This window comes from Xiphias gladius, chromosome 3 (assembly GCF_016859285.1).
Source record: "Xiphias gladius isolate SHS-SW01 ecotype Sanya breed wild chromosome 3, ASM1685928v1, whole genome shotgun sequence".
NCBI lineage: Eukaryota > Metazoa > Chordata > Actinopteri > Istiophoriformes > Xiphiidae > Xiphias > Xiphias gladius.
The window spans coordinates 13,465,161-13,489,689 of record NC_053402.1 but is presented as its reverse complement, the minus strand read 5'-3'; the positions used below and the strand labels follow the sequence as shown (position 1 = coordinate 13,489,689).

Genomic DNA, 24,529 nt, shown 5'->3' with positions numbered 1-24,529 from the left:
AAATACGGTATACAAACATGAATGTAAATGTAATTTAAAGAGTCTGCCCTGAAGGCTTGCAGCAACTTTACGCAGTAATCCATGAATACTAATGTCAAATATTATACTAAAGATTTTTCTAATTTTCTCTTCTCTTATTAGCCACAGGTTATTATCTCCCTGTCTGCCTTTTATGTCTTTTGATTACTAATCAGCCATTCTATATTCCCTGCACTCTCACAGTTCTGCAAAGCCACACCGCTAAAAGTAATGTGGACAACTTACTTGTGGTGGACATGCAGGATAAAAGCACAACATTTCTAATATCTTTGTCTGTAAAAACACTCATAGTGGAGGTTTTTCTGTCTTTTTCTGCCCCTGCCCCCCATGTCTCCCTGTCTCCATCACCCCATTCATCGTGTAATTGGGTGGATTATGACTAATACCAAACCCTCCGGCTGTCAAGCAGCTTTTACACAGATTATAAAACGCTTAATATATTTGGATGCCTGTGTGTTTGTGTGTGTTCAGTCAGGACTTTGCATTCATCCCCTTTTTGATCTCTAAACTGTCAAATCGGGTGAGGCGGCACCAGACATCGATATCCGATGCAAATCCACTATTTATCGAAGTCAATTGTTAAAACCATATGGCGCTACTCGAGCAAATCATCAGCTTGTAATGATGAAAATGAGCACTTTTTATCTCGACGCTTGGAGAAGATTGGAGTCAACAGCTGAAGTTGTCAGGAGAAAGTGTAGTGATGTTGACAACCATAATTAAAGGTTATTAATTGATTGCGCGTTCTTTCATCTTTGAGAGGGTGTTCCTTGATTTAGCTAAATGATGTGTAAACACACGCTTTCTCTCTCTGAGGGCTCTCCATTCTTTTTTCGTGTGCTTTGGCTTAGCCCCCACACATCCTACACACACACACACACACACACACACACACGCATACACTGAAAACCTTTCACTGAAGATGTTATGTTTACAAACACTTCACACACTCCTAAGAGACCAGGGTTATATGATGAGGAGGAGCTGAACAAAAGGATAAGGGATAGGTGCAGAACAAGTTGAAAGCTTCACTGTTGGCATGGAAACCACCCGATCATCTGCTCTGCGAGGTTTGATGTTTGACGTGTTGGTGGTGGATTCTGGGTTAGAGAGAGATAGAGACAGGTGAAGAAAACCGGTTTGATCCAGCCCAGCTGCGTGAGTGCTCTTTATCTCCCTGGCTGTTTTGTTTTTATCACTGTTTTATTCTCTCTCCTCCTTTTTTGTAAGAGAGGGCTGATTCAGAGCAGAGATGCTCACCATCAAACCGCCCCTCAGTGTTGCTGCTGGAGCTCATCATAGCGTCCTCGAGCAGGACTGTGTTGAGCTCTGTGTACAGTTTGTGTGTGCATTTGGAGGTTCGGGTGCATGTGTGTTGCTGCTACGCAAATATATTGGACTAAGGGGCATATTGACACATCACACATTAATTTTGAGTGTCAGGCAGTCAGCGTTGTTCACTGTCAATATGATGGAGGGTCCCTTCAGGAAGAGCCATATCGAAACAGTCTGTAAAACCCGCTGTGAAATTATATCATCTTTGCCATTTTATTTTTTTAATTTGACTGCTTTATCGCATTTTAATATTAATCAGTGAAATGGAATACATTTGGGTTTTGAACTGTAGATCAGACAAAATGAGCAATTTGAAGTCACGTTGGCCTCTCGTTTTTCATAATTGTCAGATATTTTATAGACTAAGTGATGAATTGAGCAACCGAGAAAATAACTGTAATGAAAGTCATAGTCAGTGCACTGGCTTGGGTGTGGAGAGAGCAGTCATGCTCAGTTTTTCATCTTTTCCTGGATAGTCAGTCGTCTCCCTCGAGGCCCTTTCCTTTCCTTTCCCTTTCTTCCTCCAACTATCTGGCCTACAGTGAGTGTTTTAAGTGGTCAGCCCAGTTTTTAGGGTACTAACACCTCGACAGCACCCCCCCCCACACACACACACACACACCCACCCACTCTCGTCACTTATTGAATTCCTTCATATAAGTGCACAGTATATCTATGTATACATGGCTGTGGTGTAACCAGGGTACTGGTGATGACTGGGACCTGTGTTCCCCTGGGAGAACATTGGAGCATGAAAAAAGACTTTTGATCTGTTTTCTTTACCTGTTCTCTGCTGTTATGTGACTGCCTGTGACCTGTAGTGTGTCTTTTGTGTCTTTTTCTGTTTCATGCTTTAGGTGCTCTCTGCTCATTTCCTGGCTCCTTCAGTCTCCCTCCCTCTGTCTCAGTTTGTGTTTGTATCATACCCATCCAGGCAACCGCATGCATCATGTGACCAGGGAGCTCATTTCTTGTGTGTATACATGTGTTAGTGTGTTTGCACTTGTTAGTGAGACAAAATTCTGTGTGTGTGCGTGTGTGTGCGTGTGTGTGTGTGTGTGTGTGTGTGTGTGTGTGTGTGTGTGTGTGCACGTGTGTGTGTGTGTGTAGGCTGTTAGTGACAGTTGACTGCTCTGTCAGCCTCTCTCTCTCTCTGTGCATCCTGTGTTCATCTCCAATCCCTCTGTCTCAGACGATCTATCTTCCCGCTGTCACCCTCCCCTTTCATTGCCTTGCCAACTTGCTTCTTACTTTTATTTTGCTCTCTGTTTTCCTGCTGTCCCATTTTTCACGCTGTCATCTGCTCACATAGCTCCCGAGGCCAGCCTTCATTTCTATCCCTTGTTTTTTTTTCTCTATTTCATAATCTTCCTTCTGTGGAAATTTGGCATGCCCACTTAACATCCTTCAGCAGAGGTCAAGTCAAGGCTGTCCCCGACACCTTCTGACGCATCCAGTCACATCAGCACACTGTTATTTAAAGAGAAGTATTCAGTCGTTTGGGATTTTTATCAGGTGCAACCAAGGAACTGCAGCAACACTGTCAGGGTTCTGGCACGGTTTACGGTGGCCTGAAGTAGACAGAATGGCGAAGTTTATCACTGAACAAATACAGCAAGCAAAAATCCAACAGAAGTACCCGCAAAAATTCATCGTGATGTAAATAATCCTACTGTGACCTTTGACCTTGGGTAATGTAGGTGCCAGGGTTAGACAAGACAGAAGAATGCATGGAATAAAAAAAGGTAATATTGCTGGTTCTGTTCTTTCTGTGCTGTTCTTTTAATCATGAGTCCAACAATTGCATTGGAGCTCAATCATAAATTGGTGGCGTATTCTTTTAATGTACCTTTCAACTTATTTTGACGCTTTTATTTTGCTGCTATTCCTCCATTTCTTTTCTGTCTCACACTCCTTTCACCCTCCTCTTTCCATCCTCCACTGGCAGCATATTGTTTGGTTCTCATTATGTAAAGACAGACTTCCATCTCTATTGATTCAGTGAGGTCAACCTGTGATTGTGTTTAAACAGTTTGCAACAAAGTCTCACATACCAATGTTACAATTTATTCATAATCAATAGACATGACTTCTTATGCAGGTATGTAGCATGACCTATTGCACACAGCTTTTCACATTATATTCGTGCAGTGTAAAATGCAAGTGCCTATGGAGGGGTGGTGGAGGACACATTTGACCAGGCACAGCAGACACATTGCCAGTTGCTACACTGCATCACCGCATTTACCATCACTGTTATGATTAGTAATACCTGTGCTTTTCCTACTATGACAAGTCAAAATGTCTGCTGTGAAAAAGGCATATGATTCTGATTTATTTGGGAAGAATGAAGAAAGAGCAGTGCTCTGATGCTGCCAAGGCTGTCAAGATTAGGTGAGCAAGACTTATTCAGAGAGCTGAACAACTTTTGGCAGGAAAGAAAAGGAAAAACTGCTTTTGCTCATTGAACTAGTATCACAGTCAAATTCTAAATATGAAGAAGCCTATTTTCCTTTCAAGTTTACTGTTAATATAGGGAGACCATTGGATTGTGTTAAAGGAATAGTCCGACATTTGGAAAACACGCTTCTTCGCTTAGATGAGACGACTGATACCAATTCGTATCTGTCCATTAAATATACAAGGCTACAGTGAGGCTCTGGTTATCGTAGCTTAGCACAAAGACAGGAGCAAACAGCTCGTCAGACTCTCTCTGTAGGTAACAAAATCATCCAATAAGTATCTCTAAATCTCACAAATTAACATTTTATATCTTGTTTGTTTAGTCTGTACGTAAACCGAAGTGTAAAAACGGCAATTCACTGTTTTATGGGCGGTCATGTCCCCAACTTTTTCTTAGCTGGGACCAGGCGTCCCTGCAGGTTTCCTGGCAACTGGTCCCGGCCAAGAAATAGTCCTGTCTGGAAAAACAGCATATTGTCATATTACACTCCAGTTTTTGTCTGGTTTTTGTATTTAAGAGATGCTGGTGAGCAGATTTTGTTACCCTTGGACAGAGCCGGCCAGGATAGCTGTTTGCCTCCATTTCCAGTCTTTGTGCTAAGCTAAGCTAACTGGGCGCTGGCTGTAGCCTCTTATTTTCCATTCAGGTAGGAAAATGGTATCCCGCTTCTCATCCAACTCTCCACCAGAAAGTGGATGAGAATGTTTCCCAAATGTTTGCTTTAAGTCTGCTAAACTTGTGCAGACATCCTGCCTGACCTCCTCTCATTCCTAACTCTAACTTTCACACAAACAATAATCTCTAAATGTGAAAATCTATCCCAGTCTGCCTGCTGTTGCGTGACTCTTTTGTAAGGACAGCGGGTCCTCACAGGATATGAGGGAACACACATTCGCAGTCTCACCCCTCCCACTCCACACTACCTCCTCAGGGCCTCATATTAGTCAGGCTGTATGGCAGTCCAGAAGTATCTATCCATCTATCAAATGCAGAGAGAGGAGAGGGAGACCAGGTGAGTCTCTGCCAAAAAAAAAGAGAGAGAGAGAGAGACTGAAAAGAATGCACATATGGAGTCTCCTGCAGCATCTGTCAGGCCAAGTATATCAGCTGTGGTTTTAGCAGAAATGAAACGAGCAGAAAACTGTAGCGAATGCTGTTGGCTATTTAAAATTTGAGTAAATTGGTGGGTTTCAGTGGTTCGTTCAGCTGGAAGAAGAAAGACACAATATGCTGAAGTTGGCACAAACTGTTGACCATAAATACATCTCCATCTCTACTTCAGGGCCCATTCCACTCCTTCAGTGTCCAGTTACGAGGAGACGAGTACATTTTAATGGTGTCAGTGTATTTTGAGCTCAAGCAGGAGGTTGGGGTGGGAATACAGGAGGGGATTTTAGATTGAGGATGAGGAAATGTAATTAGTTTTGGATATCTTAATACTACTAAAACAGATTTTTTTATGTAGAAGTAGTTCACCACCCAGCTTTTCTGTACCATTTTTCTGTTTTTTCTGTTTACTTTGCTCCTTGTTCCCTTTCTCCTCTGTCAGTAAACCCTCTTATGTCATTCTTTTACCCTGCTGCTGTTAACCTCCGTCCCTTCCTCTCTCCTCTCCCATGGTGCTGGCTTTAGCTGATTAAGAGTGGCCCTGCTTGCTTTGATTAATTGGATGAGTCTTGTTTCCATGCCAGACTCCTCCTCTCCTCTCTTCTCCTCTCCTCTCCTCTCCTCTCCCCTCTCCACATCTCTCTCCTCATCTAGAGGCAGCTAAATCAAACACAGGGCTTTTAATGGCAGTGGTGTATTGATGGTAATAACTAAAACTATGGGTGTGTCAGCAAACACTGTGCCAGTTGCACTTCAGTCAACCTGAATAGCAATATACATGTTTCCAATGTGGAATCTGTGTTTTAGCTCTCATATAGCCCATGATCTTTAAGGCTGTGTATAACCCAGATTCAGGCAAAGTAGTGCATACATTATGATACGTCCATTTAAACAATGCAAAAACTGCTGGAAATGTCAAAAATATGCACCAAAGAAAATAAAAATACCAGAAAAGATGTAGGTCTCTACAAAATTTTTGCTTTTAATCTCTACAGACAATTTAGACATTCTGTAAACAGAATATCAGTGTAGTAATGCAACTAATGATCTGCAGATTATTATTTGCATTACTTTGCATTATATTTTATTTACCAGTATACATGACAAAGAAGAGGTGCAAATCCTCATATTTGAGAATATTTTTGGTCGGAAAAAATGAGTGAAACAATTAATCAACTCTAAAAATTGTTTCCAATTAATTTCCTTTCAATCAGCAAATTGACTAAATGACAAATTTTTGCAGCCCTAAATCAGTGGGCCCTTGCACTTCTTTATGTGTGTGGACACATACTAAACATGACAGTTTTGGAATATATGATTCATTCATAAGTAATATGGTTTTGCATTGATTTCGCATTTGATGCCGTGTCTTGTCTTTTGGCTGCTCCCACCCAAAACCTGACTTCAGGAAAACTTGGAACCATCTCTATCTGCTCACCCTGTCGACCTCCACAACGTTTTAATCCGTCCTTCAGACTTTGGTGATGACAACAACAACAACCACTTCCATCTCCATTGCCCTATCACCCCATTCATTCCCTCCTTTCTCCTCTCCATCACTTTCTTTTATCTGTGTCATCCTCCGAGTTTTCTCTCTCCATCCTTGCCATTCTGCTGTCTTTAAGTGAATTCTACTTCAAAAGCTCCTCTCTGAGAGGTCGTCTGCAGTCTCCACAGACCCCCTGTGGCTCCTCATCTTTCTTCTTTTTGTTGCTCTTTTTTCCCTGTCGCTTTTTTTTTTTTTTTTTTTTGCCCCTAGCAAAGCCATGGAAGCAACACACACTTATGCACCGACACACACTTATACTCAAAATGACACAAACACAACCCATTGTAGCACAGCCAAGTGAGTGGCTGCCTGGGAAAGTCAAATGCTCTGTTATTCTATCCCAGCAAATACAATCTCTGGAGATGCAGTGCCAACCAGAGATCCCCAAGGGGCACTGAGGCTTTCTCAGAAATACAGACAATCACACAGGCTAACTGCTTTTGTTATTTCCCTCCATCCATCCCTCCTTCTATTACAGGCCATTTTTATCAACCAGCTGAAAGCCTGAAAAAGCCAAGGAGACTGTGTGTGCAAACAGCACGTTTGTGTGTGTGTGTGTGTGTACTTTGCCTGTTTGATAATGCTAACCAGGGATGATGAACTCTATGCGATGTGAAAGAATAAACAGGCACAATAAATTGATAACAACACGAGGCCTCATTCAGTGAAATCCCTGCATGATGAATGACTTTAGTTCCGCTGTGTTGAGACGATACAACCGACGCCTTGTTCCAGTGATCACTTGAGCTGAACAGCTACTTTTTGGTGCGATTCGTTCTCGCACATTGTTATGCTTGGGTGGGGGAAGGTTTGTTATATTTATGTTTATGTGTATGGTTTTAGGATCCCATAAAGCACAGAAATAACACAGAACATGACAGTTAAAGTCAGTAAAAGACAAAAAATTAAAGACTAAATGATAGACACAACAAATGAAATGAGCAGTATCAGAACAATTTTCTAACTATAAATATGAATGAGCAAAAGACCTAATACAAATAAGAGCACTTGCCTCACAGGTGTTTTAGTTGATGGACATCTGTACATTTTGAGGTTTATATAATTATTTTAAATTACTTCTCACATAAATGGTATCAACCCTGAGGGTGTTACCCTCAGGAATTATCACCGGACTCAGCAATTCACCTCACCCCTACAGAGCATTGTAGCATCTTTCAGCTCATTGTTTTGGTTTATCTGCCTACAACTCTACTTACCGATTCAGTCCCACTGCTCTCATTTTCCACCGGCAGCACTCAACAGAAAAGCTCCTCTGATAAACCATCGGTACACTACCTAGCCATATCCAAATAGCAGACAGATAACATTAATGACTAACATAGTGGAGCCTTTAGCAGCTAAAGAGGCACATATTTCCCTCACGAATACGTGGAGACCAAAACAGAAGTAAAATGGAAGTGAATATTTAACTTATATTTGTCACGTAGCCAGAAACATAACTCCAAATGAATGCTAATGTTGCTCTGTATCTGCTGGATGTGTAAATAAATCACAGTTTGCTAACATGTTGGCCATATCGGCATTATAAGGTGATAATATGTCAGTTATATTTTCAACCCCCCAGTGTTAAAAAAAAATCAATTAAAGCCAGTTTTGCATGTGTGGATCATTGGAGTTATGTCTAGCGACATTGCTGATTTGCAGTTCTCAACCCCCTTTGCACTGATGTTTCGTGCCAATGTTTCACATTTCTGTTGTTATTAACAGTGAATTGCTTCTGTCGCTCTGTCTCCGTCTGTGTCTCCCAGGCTGTGAGCCCTGTGCAGGGTGGTGATGAGCAGCCAGGGCAACAGCAGCAGTGGAAGTGGCCAGCATGCTGACACTCCACCCCTTCGTCATGCCCCTGGACCCAAGCTGCAGGTCCAGCGCTCCCTCTCTCGTGACACCATCACCATCCACTTCTCTGCTCTGGGGAAGGAGGAAGATGATGAGGAAGAGGAGCTTTACGGGTTACCTGTTGGAGCTAAATCTGGCCTGGATGGTGCAGGGGGACTTCACGGTCTAGAAGCTTCGGGGGCTGACGACCGGTCTGTTGCCACGGGCTTGGAGGCAAAGGAAGAGCTGCTGTTTGAATCCACAGGAGTGGAGGCCTTCTCTGGAGCTGCTGTGCTCCCTGTTTCATCCACCACCCTGTCTGTGCAACCCTCAGATCCCCACCCACACACACCCTCTGCAGCCATGACTATTATTCCCACTTCCACCCACTCCCACCTGAGCTCCAGTCCCCTTGCCAGCTCATCCTGGCCCACTGACCGGCCCACAGCTAATCCTCCATCCACAAGCTCCAACTCCTCCTCCCCTTGTAAATCTGCAGCGCTGTCGTCCTCCAAGCCTTTTCTCAGCCTGGTGAGGTCTTTGTCCAATGACGTTGAATCCACACCTGCGCCTACAACGGCCGCACCACCCCATGCACGCCATCGACACTTAATGAAATCTTTTGTTAAGTCTCTATCCACGGACACTTCAAAGGCTGAACATCAGGAAGGGCCTCTTCATCACTATCTTTATCAGCAGCAGCAGCAAATACAGCCATCCCATCGGCCTCCACCTCGCAACATGCAGCTCTTCAAGCAGTTCTCCCAGCCTCGTTTATCCTCCAGCCCTGTCATTGTCACTCAAGTGGGTGGAGACTCCAAAACAGCCCCTTCTTCCCCCATCATGTCCCCAGATGGTAGGTCTTTCTTCAAGGTCCAAGAGGTAGAGGCCAAGATAGAAGACACTAAGCGACGGCTGTCAGAGGTGATGTCAGACCCCCTGCAGCTTTTTAGTAAGATCATGGGAGATGAGAGTGGCGTGGCAGCTGGTGGTGCCACTCATCGCGCCAAATCACTGTCCTCCAGTGCGTCAGAGCTCAGCGGAGTGACATCGATAAACGGACATGCAGAAGGTAACAACTACAGCATCAAGGAGGAGGAAGGGGTGGAAGGGGAAGAAGAGGAAAAAACACCAACAGGCAAGGGCTCGGACTCTGTTTTTTTCTCTTTCCCATCACTGGCACCAGCTCCAGCGGTCGCCCAGGCCTCCTCATCCACTCTCCACAAGTCTCCTTCTCTCGCTCTGGGTCGCTGCTCTATGTCAGCCCTGGTAGCTCGACAGGAAGACGAGGACTTCTGTGAACTGTACAGTGAAGACTTTGAGTTATATACTGATACAGAGACACCAGATGGAGATCGTCCCAGGTCCCGGCAGCCCCACACTGGTAGCAATGGTTTGTGTAGTGAACTCGATATAGAAGAAGAGGAGAAAGCAGAGGAGGAGGTTGATACTGTACCTATGACTGGCCTCATCTTCTTAACACAGTTGGTGTACTGGTACTTTGTCCTCCCAGTGCCACCCTGTGTATGTGCAGTGGTGCATGGGATAGTAGCTGGGTTCATGTTGGCCTTGCTGGTCCTTTGGCTGTCCTCTCCTCGATGCTCCTCATCAGGCACGAGAAGAGGGAGGGGAAGGATAGGGCACTGGAATGTGCCCCAGTTGGATATCAAAGAACCAGGAATATTCAAGGTGAAACAAAGCAGAGCATTGATGGCCAAGTTTGGGACTGTTTCTGTGTGGTTTTAAATTTTAAAATTTTTTTTTCTCAACTCATTGAAGACCTTTGGATGTTGTTCTCGAAAACCTTGGGGTTTTTAGCAGGTGTTTTCTTCACTTTCTTCACTTGCAGATTTACACTTTCTTGGTGGTTACACGAAAGTCAGAGATTTTAATGCAAGCTTGCAAGAAAGATGTTGTTCTATATAGCCAAAAGTAAAGAGGTTTACACAATGTAGTTGATAGCACGGGTACGATATTTGGCTATAGCACTGCATTTATCTTAGCATTCTTTGGATAAATCATTCTAAGTTGAGAATGCCATATTGTGCACAGTTTTACATGAGTTTTTTTTAATACCAAAGAGAAGCTGAATTGTAGTTGTTTTCCACCAGAGAGCTTTTCTTTTGTATCTTAAGACTATATGTTCTTTGCTCTAGCATTTTAACATCCCTTCACACTAGCCAGGCACTGAAATTTCCACTGTTGTTTCAACTGAATTGGCTCTGCTCACAGAGTGTTCTTTGGAATTGATAAGGTAGGAGTTTGGATTAGAATCAAACTCTATACAGCCTCATGGTCAACATACTGAGGTTGTATTACACTTTTTTTTTCCCGTGATGGCTACAGTTTTATTTTGAACCAAACTCAGATGAGGGCACCACCACATTTGCCTGCTGTTCTCAGTTAACCTCACTCGGTGCTGTAGAAACTCTTCGAGAAGAGAAATGTTCATAAGTTTGAGGGAGTTATGTAAGCGTGTGTTTGTTTCTGTGTGTGTCCGTGTGTGCGCCTTTTGTGGGTACCAAGCTGTTGCACAGGAGAGCCTTATGGCCAGAGGGCACAGCTGTTCCAAAAGAGGAGCTCTGCGGTCGTGCAAAACATGATATACACATATGAACGACAGACCTGAGAGCACATGAGTGCAGGGTAACGGCAGTGGGGACAAACTTTCCTCTTTCTTTCTCTCCCTTCTCCTCTTCTGAGGATCCACAAAGAGTCAGGGTGTCAGATGCCCCACTTTATCTTTTGTTGTGTTGTATGAGTGAACTTTGTGACACTGCACCTCTGAGTGAGAATTTTGTTTTTAAATGAATGGTATGTGATTTAACATGATTCTAGGAAATACTGCATGGAGTCATGTTTATTGATGGCAACAGTGAGCAGACAAAGTTGCTCTATTCCTACGTTTTGTTTTTTGTGTTCTATGTTTAAGAATAGTAAGTTAAAGGAAAATGGACTGTTGGTCTTGGATGTGTTTCATGACTCTTTCCAGAGGCTTCATCAGTTCTGTTTACCAGCAGTGACATAGAATTCAATTGAAGGTCACCATGCACACCATAAGTTCAAGAAAAAGGTCCAAAGAATAAGATTTTGGCACTGATACTGATCTGTAAACATTCCAATGTTATAAAATAATAAAACAATCATCGTACAGTATAATCAACAATATCAAATCACAAGTCAACTATGCAATTCTTGTAAAAAACACAATGCTTTAGTTGAATAAACCCATAACACCAAATCTTTGGTGTTTGACAGGGAGTCTGATGTGTGTATGTGCTGTGACAGCAGATTTTGATTCAGTATCAGTGAAAACTCTTTTCCCCCCTCCATCCCATAATCTGTCAGGGCTGGATGAATGAGATCCACAGCTACGACCCAGAGATGTACCACGCCACCCTGACCCACTCTGTTTACATCCGTCTAGAGGGCTCCGTCTTGCGTCTGTCCAAGCCCAACCGGAACATCTCCCGCCGTGCTGCACACAACGAGCCTAAACCTGACGTCACCTATATCAGCCAGAAGATCTACGACCTGACTGACAGCAAGGTGTGTTGGTTTTGGGCGTATGCTTGTCATGAAAAATGAGAGATGCTCAAATTTTGTTTTCTGTGTGAAATATGACTGTGTGTGAGTCAGAGGAAGAGATGAAGGGGAAAATCATGTGTTAAGTGTGTGTGTGTGTGTTTCTGCTGGCTCCCCAGTATATCTGTGTGCTTGATGATAACCTTAACAGATAGCGACAACAAGCCTACGTCCCCTCATATTTGCCTTTGCCTGAGTGCATGCTTGCTAATAAGTCATGTTCTGTGACAAAGCTACTTATTTTCAGAGTCACATACTGTGTGGTAACATGGAGTGGATATCACAGGTCACTGACCCTGTACACACAGCTGTGTCTCTTGGGTATTGGTGTGCTGACTCGATGGTTTTGAATGTCTGAAGGCAGGACAGTAAGAAGACATTTCTCATGTCAGTGTATCATGGAGCAAAGAGGTCATTATGGTTGTCCTCATCGTGGATCTACCCTACTCTCCTCCCACTGGAACTGAATGGATCCCTAATGTGCCATTTCACCATCATTATGGTGGATGTTTTATCTTTCTTGAATATTACCTGCACTTATAGAAGCTCATTTTATTTTTCCAGATACATATTAGGTGTTCCTGAATGCGCATTTTTCCGCTACAGTCAAGGTCTGATTGTTTCAACCATTCTGAGATCCAATACCTCTCCCAGCCCATAGCACCACATGACTACAACCCCGGTTAACACAGCAACCATGCAATGCTAATATTTTAGAAAAGTTCATATCATGGAGAAAGAATTTATGCTCGAATGAAATATGTAAACAGGACTGCATGTTCTGTTACAATATACTGCACAACGCTGAACAATGGCAAATGCTAGCTACTTTGATCATGAACAAAACAAAGGACACATTCTCACATTGTTGGTAAAAGACAAATGGAGCTTTGGGTTAAATAAATATTAATGCATAGAAGGTGAGTCAACTGCATTTTCAGAAAGTTTCAAGCCCTCAGTTGCTGCCACTTCACGCCTTTCATTGTATTTATAGTTTCAGTGTGCTCTACGATGTGTTGCTGTTAGCCCTGCATTACTTTTTTTTCATTTAAATATTAGCATTTTACTCACCTAAAAGCAACAACAACAAAACTCTCTACCATCATCATCCTTCTTATGCATTTGATTGTATGAACTCGGTCTATATGCTCCCACAGATATACCTGATGCCCCAGAGCTTGGCTAGAAAGAGAGTTTGGAATAAAAAGTACCCAATTTGCATTGAGTTGGCCAAGCAGGAGGACTTCATGTCCAAGGCCCAGGGAGAGAGGCCTGAAGCTGGTGAGGACAAATTAACAGGGCTGAGTGAGAAGCTAGAACAAACAGACAAAAGCGAGAAAGCTGAAGGATTGGCATCAGCGGAGGAACCCAAAAGACCGACTTCTGGAGGAGGGGATCTGACAATCTACCTGTTTGGGAGGACGGGTCGGGAAAAGGAAGAGTGGTTCCGGAGATTTCTTCTAGCGTCCCGAATGAAGTCTGAGGGGAGAGGTGGCAGTCTGCCTGGCATCTACAAGGGTGGTGAGTTTCTGATTGAGCTATGCATAGTATCATAAACCAGCATGCAGAAAGCCATGTACAGTGTATGGGTGTATCTGTCTTGCTCAAACTTTTCACACACATACTGTACTTCCATAGTCAGAATATCCATTGTCTTGAGTATGTAACTGCACAACCATCAGATCTGTGTTTAAGCCCAAGCTTAGGGAGTGCCAATCCCCTCAACTGAGTGAACAGATGAGTGTGAATGGGTCAGCAGGATTACATGCACAGAGAGGCAGCATATTATAGCATTGCTCTCCACTGTGGGATACAAACCTGCAAGGATAAGGTTAAATTCAAAGGAAAACACTAGCACTGTGTGGGTCCAGTGATAAAGGCAGTTCAGGGTGAACAGGATTACTTGAAAGATGATTTAAAAATCAAGCTGTTTTGTGGATATACATAGCAATTATGTTGAAAACTACTATTTTAGTGCTAATGTGAGTCACAGAGAGGATGCAGTATGTCATACGGTTTAATGCATGCTGATTCAGAGTGTTGCAGTATGTTGTGAGAACTGAAAACAAAATAGATGCTAACTATCCAAGGATACACAATGTAAAACATGCATTATGTTTGTGAAATATGATTTGTCTCTGATTTGAGACAATGAAAATGTTGTTGATGCTTAATTGTATCACAACAACCTCTAATTACTCTTCTCATCCTGCCCCCCCCCGGCTCCACTTTTAGCCTTCCTGCCCTCCCACAGTCGCAGTAGCAGCACCCAATCTGGTGGAGGCCTGGAGGCTGACAGCAGGAGCAGCAGTCGGGGAAGCCTGGAGGAGCTCTCGCAGTCTCGTCACAGAGAGGCCTCCTCTGTTCTCTCCTGTGGCTCTACTGGAGGGAAGAAGCAGAAGATGCTGTTGGACTATAACATCTACATGGCCAAATATGTCAACCCACAGGCACCACCGAGAAGCCCAAATGCCACTGACAGCCCTGGGAACAGCCCTGAGAGCAGCCCCAAAACTAACAAAAAGGTATGAGACAAAGGGATACATGAAAGGATGAAAAGACACAGACAAACAACCACTAAAGTGGGCACCCGCCATGGAGCCCCAGACCTCCTCCAGGGCTTTAGGGGTCTGCACCTCTAAAGCACAGTATCATCTAAATCAGTTCCTGCATTGTAACTTAAAGGAACCCTGTGGAGTTTTTCACCACTAGTAGCGCTACGGAGAAATGTTTTAGCGCTATGACCCCTGTTTTGTTTGTATTGCTGTTCTGCTGATTTAACAGTTGTTGGCGGGAACAAAAGAAAACCCCACAGGGTACCTTTAATCCTGTGGCCCTGTCATTAAGAATGGCCCTTTGTCAATTTTTTTGACCTACATAAATACGTTTTTATTGGTCTCACATGCGCCTCCCTAACAGATTCATCCGGCCAAGAAAATAGACAGTGCCTAGATGAAACCCACGCTTGATATAGACTATTATACATGACCTAAACCTATTAGCTTGATTTTATGTCAAAAGTGAAGCTACAGTTCACACCTGTATGTGTCTCTTTCAGTTACACAGGAGTTCAGAAGATACCGCGGAGCCTGAGGCCTGGGTCAATGCTTTTTTGGGGAGGATATTCTGGGACTTCCTGGGAGAGAAGTACTGGGCCAATGTAGTCTCCAAAAAGATCCAAATGAAGCTCAGTAAAATCAGGGTGAATGCTGGTGCTAGTTTGCACAAAGATATATCTACAATGTAACTAACGAATCAGAAAAATTGTCTTCAGTGTTCCAATGTGATCAGTTCAACAGACAATTTTGTGTCTATGTTGGCTGTTTTCATGTCTAAGATGGGAATTCTAAGTCTTTTTCACCTGTATTCTTGGTTCCAGCTGCCATATGTTATGAATGAGCTGACTTTGACAGAGCTAGACATGGGCTTTTCCATCCCTAAGATCCTTCATGCTTCCAAACCCTCTGTGGACCACCAAGGTAGGAAGAGAAACCACACTAGGTATGTCATGCTTTTCACAGTGTTCTGAGTGGTCTGCTACAATAGAAATTGATTATTTTTCATTTTTTTCCCCCTCTTCTTCCCCTCTCCTCTATCCTTTGTTATAACCTAGGCTGTTTATAAGTTCTCCCTCATGCCTGTCTGTCACAATAGCAAGACATCCTCTCACATTTCTTTATGCCTCAGTCTATCCGTCTCCTCCTTCTTCTCCCTTTCCTACCATATCTCCATCTTCCCTTTGCTTTGCTCGCCTTCTCTCTGGATTAAGACGTTTCAAACTTCCAACCCTGTCCCCCTCTCTCCTCTGGAGTCTAGCCCCTCTGCCCGCCTCGCTCTATTAAGCCACAGTAATTAAACATCAAGTCTTGGGTCACCCTCATACATTACTGAGACACTGACTCACACTGCCTGCCGCCTGCCTTGAGCCCCAGCAAAGGGACTGGTTCAACACACAGAGAGACAATACAGAGATGCGGAGCATATTTATTCCTACCGAGGTGGCTGTTTGGGGGAGAAAATGAGAGAAAAGAAGCTTAGGAAGGGGAAAAGAAGGGGGACAGGTTGTGGGAGGTTTGGTATTTGTTTCAAGCTCGGTATTTGTTTCCTAAATTACTATGGATGTAGTGAGTAGGGTGCCACATTTATACTTTTCTGTCCTTATTTTGTAAATACTCAAGATTAGTCCAAAGATGGTTTAGTCAAATGTGATCTTGTGTTAAAGGATGTAAGAGCGTTGACAAGGTTATACAAGTTGCTATTCAGTTGTAGGAGGCAGTCATGAGTCATTCTCCTTGTCAGCCACATTTGATGGCTGAGTGTGCAATGCTCATTAATATGTTCTGTCTGAACCTATGCACCCAAAAACATATACTGACAAAGCATCACCAGTCAATCCCAGCATATAAACATCTCTAGAAATGATGCACTGATTCAGTGCTTCATTTCAAATCTTAATATTTCTTTGCTCTTGTGGTGATGATAAGGAGGAAGTGGGAGTGCTTCCTCACTCCTTTTTATATTGGGAAGACGTTATTTGATTTACAATGTTTATACTGTGCTGATGGGAATGTCATTAGTTTTACAGGTATTTGGTCATAAACACTGACTTGATGATGGTATTCACAGCTCACTAAAAGAACGAATGCCTGCACCCACAAATGTTACCCTGCTGGTGGCGTTAGAGGAAAAGTTGGGGGTCTCCAAAGTCATTAGCATTCATTCTCTGGGAACCCTAAATACCTGTGCCAAATTTCATTGCAATCCATCAAACATTTCATACTGAGCTGAGACATTTCAGCAAAGAAAAAACAAAACAAAAATGTCAACCATGGTGGCGTCACAGGAGAAGACAGGGGATCACAAAAGTCAGAGGGATTCATGCTCTTGGGACCATGGATATCTGTACAAAATTTTATGGCAATCTATCCAAAGATATTTCGGTCTGGACCAAAGTGGTGGACCGACCAGCTGACATTGCCATCCATAGAGCCAAACCGTTACTATGGCTCAAAAATCAATTAACATGGATATGATGGCCAAGCAGGTTCCATAAAGTCAATTCAAGTCAATTCTAGAAAAAAACATCATATAAGTTATATATGTATATAATATATTATAATAACCTAGATTCAATGCTGCTATATTTTATTTCCCAGTTCTATATATTAGTATACACATGGTTATATTAGTGCTGTGGATACGTTTACTCCAGACTGTCTCTCCCTCGTGTGTCTTGTTCTAGAGAGACAACGAAACACTGTCTAATGCATTCTGACTTAATGCTGTCATTTTGCTTCTCACTGACACTGCTGCCACCCACATACAGGTCAATGAGCATTTATGGAGAGGGGGAAAATGAAGAAGATGAAGGAGCGAGGCAGAGAAATAATAGACACTTACCTGTTGTACAGGTTAGGATACACTGAACAAACAACAGCGGTATCGTAATCTGAATAATTCTCCGGTCCTGAGAAGTGTGTTGCGTAAACAGGAAGTAGCCTGATGAAGTCAGCCAATAAGGAGGCACCGCTGCTCTAGAGCTGACCTTTTCGGTGTTTGATCCTTGTTTATTCACAGTAATAGTATTCAGAGTTTGTCATCTTTGGTGCTGCTGTGGTATTGTTGCAGGTGTACAAAAGGAATGATGGTGATTTTGAAACGCCATATGTCTGTGTCACCTCTATCATTGTCTGCCCAGGTCTGTGGTTTGATCTGGAGATCTCATACACGGGCTCCTTCCTCATGACACTAGAGACCAAGATGAACCTGGCCCGTCTCGGGAAGGAGGGCGAAGGGCTTGGGGAGCATGGGAAAGAATGGTGAGGCTTTCAGTTACATGTAGTAATTTCTTCTTTTAAAGTTTATAATGAATCTTATGAAACTGAGCAAGATTTTTAAAATGTCTTTACAGATTTTGAAAGTGATTCTTCACAGCTTATCCTTACCCCTCCGTGTTTGTTTTTGTTATTGTCTGATAATACTGTAAATTTTCTGTGACGGGGCTAAAATGAGATGTTCGAAGGATTAATTTTTTTGGGTAAACAAATCATCTCTAAGCTAATTGGGTAGATTTGCATTTAGAGCCATATTAGTTGTCACATCTGTTTTTTCACAGTTCCTACCCTTTTTCTGTTGGCTCTTCCTCCCTTCTCTTTATATACTAATCCTCTCTCTGGATGCTTCACTGTGGATTTGTCCAATGACTGGTGAGTTTGGGAATAGATGCCCAAAGATGTCTGTCACTGAAACAATACATTTTGTTCTGGATGAGAGTTCTTGTGTCAGTCAGTGGAGACAATAATTTACTGTGATTTATATCAGTAGGGATACATTTAATAGGAATTAGTTTCAATTGTTAATAGTTCTTTACAAAGCCATTAGGGGCTGACTTTTGCAACAGTGAGTGTGTGTCTATGTGTGTGTGACAGGCCCAGGACACGGACATACTGTCTGGCGGACAGTGATGAGGAGTCGTCTAGCGCTGGCTCGTCGGATGAGGAAGATCCCCCAGAACTCTTCAGTGACAAACCTGTTCTTCCCGGAGGCGAGGGGTGAGAAAATGTCTGTTTACACCGACATCAGCACGTACCTGAGTTGAAAATGGGCAAATACAAATTCACACTACTTTGTTGAAACCGAATGTCCTGCCCTTGCAGTCCACCCACCCGGCCACCCACCCATTCAGTCCCACACGTTTGAAAGCTCGCTGCTGATTTAATGTAACACCCGGTCACTCCCCTCCGTTGTGGATGCTAAGTAGCAAGAGGTGCTCTTATGAATAAATTATGAACCTGACTCACTCCTTGCCCCCCCTTGCTCCTCCTCCTCCGTTTCCAACCTCTGCTCACGTAGCTATGTGGGAGGCCACAGGCCCAGCAAGATCATGCGCTTTGTGGACAAGATAGCCAAGTCGAAGTACTTCCAGAAAGCCACAGAGACGGAGTTCATTAAGAAGAAGATGGAGGAGGTGTCCAACACACCCCTGCTGCTCACCGTGGAGGTGCAAGAGTGCCGCGGGACACTTGCTGTCAACATCCCACCTCCCCCCACGGACAGGATATGGTACGTTCACTTCCAGGATGTAGTCAGTGTATATATGGGAATCCTGGGTTGAGAATATAACACTGCACCCTCTGCTGGGCAAAGTCAGACGTGCATGAGATGAAAGAATGTTTAATCACCACTGAACTAAATATATTTAAGTTTAAGAAAATGAGGGCACAAAGGTATGTATTCTCATTAAAGATGTTTAATATTAAACGCTTAAATACACACTGTGTGCTAGCGGACAAGCTTAATTATTATTCCATCTGCAGCATGCAGGTTCACAACCTGGGAGTCGGGACCCCTGAAGGGGTACCAAGGAAAATCTGAGGGGTCACCGGATCAATACAAGAAAAAGAAAAAAAAGCATTTTTCTTTTACACATCATGATGCGTAGTTATTTGATTTTTCCCAATTGTGTTTCTTATGAATACTGAATACTTTTACCTCTGTATGCCTCTAAAAATCCTTCAAGTAAGAAAATCTGAGAGGGAAAAATCACTCTTTGGCTGAACTCCTCACAGCTCATGCACAAACTGAAGCATAAGGTTTCAGACTCTGCCTCGTTTTACGGGCTCAAAGGCCAAAAAGAGTGGAAGCCACTGATTTATACAGTATCGTCATAATCTCCTTTCATGCAGCAAAGTACTTTCTGTTGAAAAATAGTAAAATTTACTGAATTTAGGGAAAGAAACAAAACACCCAGGTGCCTGTTTTTATGGAGCCTGTCTGGGAACTCTCTGAACTGCAGTTCGGCTCCCATGAGATTATATAACTTACCGTGAATGTTTCCCCTCGGCTGTCAGGTATGGTTTCCGGAGTCCGCCTCACCTGGAGCTGAAAGCACGGCCTAAACTGGGGGAGAGGGAGGTCACTCTAGTTCACGTGACTGACTGGATTGAGAAGAAACTGGACCAGGAGTTTCAGGTACACAGTGAGAAGAATAGGAGACTGTGCATGCTAATGTTTAGTCATAAATATAATTTATTTACATTGTCAATGTAGTCAGTAGGTGATGTCATATCCCAGGGTACGCTTTAGAAACCTCGGGATGGCCTGACAAAGAGGCTGAAAGTTTACTCGAGGACAAAGAGAATCTCCTCCCAGATGTTTTAGGGTTAGAATTTAGGTTTTATAAGAGGTCTTTGTGATTCATTTATGGCTGCCCACCTCCGTGCACTTCAAAGCAGTGTGCCTGTGGCTTCCCCACCCCCACATAGAGCTAAAGTAATTATAACCCCTTCTGCCAGATAACTACCCTGAGGCACACCTGCACAAACTGCTGCAGCAAAGTGTCCCTGTCAGGTCTACCACACATCTACATTCACCCCTGCCTGACTTCTCTGAGGGTTATTATTATATACCAACCTCCCCCCTCCACCATGCCTCGAGTAAAACACAGTGTTGCAATGCATTCTGTTGTCAGTTGTGAGTGAGTGTATACATCAGCTTTTCAACAAATGCCAAACTCGGGCGTCATAGGTTTCCAGATATAACAGTGCAGGGGTTGATACACAGGGAGGATGCATGTCTTTGTTCTCTATTTCTTGTTAACATATATAATCTCATGTGACTTTCTTATATATTTTTAGTTACAAAAGCATATTAATCAGTACTTTTTGCTCCATTCAACCAACTAGACGCTCACAATAGCTTTTCATTAGGCACATTTCAGTGTCCTCTTCCTCTTTTATTGTTGAAATTGATGACTTTGTTACTCTGCTTGTCCTCCCACAGAAAATATTTGTAATGCCAAACATGGATGACGTATGGCTACCCCTAATGCACTCTGCCATGGACACACGTTCAAATGCCAACTTGGTTACTGTGACAAATGATGCCTTGAAGGACCCAGAACCCGAGGAGTCTGAGGTCTCTGACATGTGAGGACTGCTAGACTGTTAGAGCGTACACCGATGGACATTTTATCACCGTGGCAATATGACAAGTCCCCGCCCCGCTCAGAAACCACGGGTGCAGCAATGGGCCAGGCAAACTCTCCAAAAATTTTTACCCATATCCCAGTCCCACTGTCGCACCCGTCTGTGGCCATTTATCATGTGTTCTCGCACAACTGGAAGTGCTGGTGATTTCCTAATCACTTCTTGCCACTAAAAGCAGGAGAACGAAAGAGAATTGTGACTCATAGATTGTCATCCAATCACACAGTCTTATCTGTGTGGCTACAATTATTATGATTACTTCACTGATAAAATACAATACATGGGGCATGTTGAGACTGTGTGTGTGGTGGTGGATTGACAAATAGCCATCTGATTCAACAAGAAGAACCATAATACCTGTGATGTACAGCTGCACCAAACATGATAGTTGTACAGTGTAAACTTTTTGTGCGACCTTTCTAAGCGACCGGTTTATGTTGCTCTAACTCTACGAGAACTTTGAGGCTACGGATGCCGAGTGTGTAGGTCTGAGTGAGGGAATAATCCTAAAATTAGGAGATGACTTTGCTGAAAGCCCCCCGCGTCTATTAATACATGTTTCACAGGGATATCAAGACTCATTCATCACCGCATTGCTGCCTGTGCCAGCCGCCTGGCACTTATATGCAAACAGATCAATGGCGCTGTGTCCATCGAAGATAATAAGTCAGTTTAAATCCACTCCGGACACTATCATAGCGGCAAGCCTGTGTGCTTTTTACTGTGTGGTAGGGATTAGAGCTAAAACTGACTTTAGAGGGGTGAATTCAAATATATCAACAAACACAGCAGCTGAACATTGCCTAGGTCTGATGAATGTATAAATAGGAGTGCACCTCCCTATAGCTCATTCAAGGAATAGCTCATTCACTGACAACATGCTTCTACGCAATGCGCTTCGAGACTTCTTTTCACATTATATTCATAGTTGAGCAAAAGTAATAACTTTGTTTTTCTTGCCAAAGCAATCTTTCATTTCAGTTTGAAAGGCACACTGGGAGGTAAGCAGTGACAAATAAGCAATCGGATAGTTAACCTGTGTTCGCACTGAGGCCGCTCCAGTGATGTACAGTTGAAGTTTGGATGATTGTTGATGGAATTTCATAAAACAGAGAATGAATCTGAGGGGAATGGTTTTTTTTGAGGGGGTTGCAGGAGATGGACATGTGTACACGGTAACACATACGTTTTTAAGTGAAAAGAGCTGTTTTATTTGAATAAACAACATACTGGATATTAGCCATATTATTTAATGTTGTCAGACATCCAGCTAATGAATGCTTGTTTTTCTGTTGAATTATTTGATTTGCTGTTCTTTCTGTACTGCACATTAAAAAGGAATAACACCATTAAACTAGAACAGCAAATTTGTAATCTGCCAAGACACCCGGCTGCTTTACAGGTGACTTTTACTTTTCATGTTTTATGTTAAAATGTGTGTTGGCAAAGTGTATGAGGCAGAAAGTGCCTTTAAAATAAACATTCCTCCATTTTTTTGCATCAGCTGAGGATAGAGAAAAAAAAAAAAAGTATGCACCATTACTTGAGTCTGTTAAGACATGACCTTTGTTTTCACAGGTTTCGGTGTTGTTCAGTTTTCACAGTGATGGGAATATCAAACATTGCTGTTGTGTTCAGTGATGTCACAGAATGTTATGGTTCTGATCGTTGTGGATCAATAAAACCTTTTGCTTGAAAAGATGTGTGTCTGGTTGGTTGTGACAGAAGAGGAAGAAAATGAACAGGACAGTGCCAGATTCCCATTAGAAGGCATCCACCTACGCATACCAATAGGAGTCCATTATTTTGGTAAACTTTTCGTTCTTAATCTTCCCATTTATTTTTTTTTTCAATAATCATTTCATCTATTAAAAAGGTGACAAAATGAGTCTTGGGTGATCATCAAATGTATTTTAACGACCCAACATTCTAAAATCCAAATATTCCTGAACTTACAATGATATAGAACAAACAAACAAAAAAAAATTCTCATTTTAGAAAGCCTGTAAACAGAGAAGATTGGGATTTTAGCTGAGAAAAGGAAAAGGGAGAAAATAAAAATAATCGTAAAATAGTTCTGAATTTCCTAATCATAGCAGATCTGTTAAATTTTGGGAAATAAATTAAAAGATTTTCCAGAATCAAAGATAGCCATAAGTAATTAATTTAGAAAAAGTATATCAGACTGTTTTTAATTGTTTTGATCAATATATTCATGTGGAGTTACAGTGCAATGTGAGTCAACAGGGACCAACAATCTCAACAGTACTGCAGACCTGGTTAAAATGCTAACTTGAACTTCTAACTCCCTACATTTGTGTGTTTTTTTTGCATGGAAGAAATAAATATAAATTATTGTTCTGAACTGCGTTCAGATTCTGTGCCTTGCTTTAAAAGAGAGACTTGGTGAAGTTGCCAAGAAACCCCAGTTATGACAAGACATGATCTTGCACTGCTCTTGACCTTTGTGAATGGCCAATGAAAAAGCCATTCAGGTTCAAAAAAAGTGCCTAAACAAAAAACCCAATTTACCAAAACATGCAAAATAAAGTAAACTTAAATGAACAACACGGTTTTAGTTTGTACACTAATGCTTTATTCATACAGACGTTTTATTTTCCAGTTCAAAAATAAATATCAGGGATTGCAAAAGCATTGTCATTTATAGGCCACGGTGTCACCTTGTGATTTACAGTATCCATGTCCATTTCTCAGACATCTCAGCCCAACCCCTGCAGAGGAAGAAAACGTTCAGTGAGCTTCGGTACTGACACACCATTCGTCGAAGGCTGCTGTAAGTGGGTCATGTCAGATCTAAATTATCCTCAGAATTGAATCAGAAGTCTAACGCATCATGATCATCACTCATAACCATCAAGCGTAATTTTAAAAAAAGACAAGTCAAGACGCTTACTGTGCTGCTATTGCAGAGGTGCAGCCACACTCAAGTCCAGCCCCTGTATGAAAAGAGATAAGACATACGATTGAGCTCGAGAATTTAAAAACACACACACACACACACACACACACACACTGGTTTCGGTGGGTCGAGTCAGACTGTAAAGTTGACTTCATTTTCACATCAGAAGTCTAACGCACGAAAAATCATCACTCTTGAAGCAAAGGAAAGAGATTTTAAAACCCTTTTCTGATAGATACTCACTGCCATGAAATCAGGGGACCTTTCATCCGCCCGTCCACGTGTGGATGTGCAATCACCTCACGAAGCACTGCATCAATCCGAGTTTACCACCAGCCCTGTGTAAATGATAATATACTGTATGTGGGGGGCGCAAAAGATTGCATTGTTTGATGTTCTTAAACAAAACCAAAAATAAAAGGAATCTTACCATCACATTGTCCCGGCCGACGCGGCCTAGTCGCACTGCTCCAACGTGCAGGCTTCCAGTGCTCGATCATATTCTGAATAGTTTTTCTGCAACGTCCAGTAACCGAGTATCACAATAATGACTAGGACATACGCGCACAAGGCGCTTCCCAGTTATATTACGGACAAACCTTTCCAGTTTAACGGGCCTGGCTAGAGGACGCATGGTCTCCAGGGGTGGACTACTGCATTAAAAAAAATGTCCCCCCCGGATGTATTTTATACCACATCCGGCGTCA

The 24,529-nt window shown here is 42.6% G+C and overlaps 1 protein-coding gene and 2 long non-coding RNA genes across 9 annotated transcripts in view; 1 reads left to right on the top strand and 2 right to left on the bottom strand.

Annotated features, from left to right (window-relative positions):
• The window catches only part of tex2 (testis expressed 2), a 28,353-nt gene extending 5,756 nt beyond the window's left edge, over positions 1–22,597 (top strand). For 4 of the 7 annotated variants that reach the window (XM_040159467.1, XM_040159449.1, XM_040159429.1 and 1 more), the window contains 11 exons: positions 8,264–10,019; positions 11,679–11,879; positions 13,073–13,436; positions 14,151–14,440; positions 14,974–15,117; positions 15,295–15,394; positions 17,614–17,734; positions 18,344–18,466; positions 18,768–18,977; positions 19,766–19,886; positions 20,697–20,846. In XM_040159467.1, coding sequence (XP_040015401.1) covers positions 8,289–10,019; positions 11,679–11,879; positions 13,073–13,436; positions 14,151–14,440; positions 14,974–15,117; positions 15,295–15,394; positions 17,614–17,734; positions 18,344–18,466; positions 18,768–18,977; positions 19,766–19,886; positions 20,697–20,846 — 3,555 coding nt within the window. In that variant the 5' untranslated portion in view covers positions 8,264–8,288. Of the gene's footprint in view, positions 1–8,263; positions 10,020–11,678; positions 11,880–13,072; positions 13,437–14,150; positions 14,441–14,973; positions 15,118–15,294; positions 15,417–17,613; positions 17,735–18,343; positions 18,467–18,767; positions 18,978–19,765; positions 19,887–20,696 lie in introns of those variants that run through there. The other 3 variants (XM_040159476.1, XM_040159458.1, XM_040159484.1) reach the window with 3 other exon arrangements.
• LOC120807448 lies at positions 17,608–18,832 on the bottom strand. Its single transcript, XR_005709821.1, has 3 exons — positions 18,716–18,832; positions 18,038–18,504; positions 17,608–17,711 (listed from the first exon to the last, which is right to left on the bottom strand). It is a non-coding gene; the product is annotated as an uncharacterized LOC120807448 (long non-coding RNA).
• Positions 22,598–23,475: 878 nt separating the features above from the next.
• LOC120807442 lies at positions 23,476–24,484 on the bottom strand. Its single transcript, XR_005709820.1, has 4 exons — positions 24,253–24,484; positions 24,066–24,160; positions 23,817–23,859; positions 23,476–23,634 (listed from the first exon to the last, which is right to left on the bottom strand). It is a non-coding gene; the product is annotated as an uncharacterized LOC120807442 (long non-coding RNA).
• Positions 24,485–24,529: the final 45 nt, after the last annotated feature.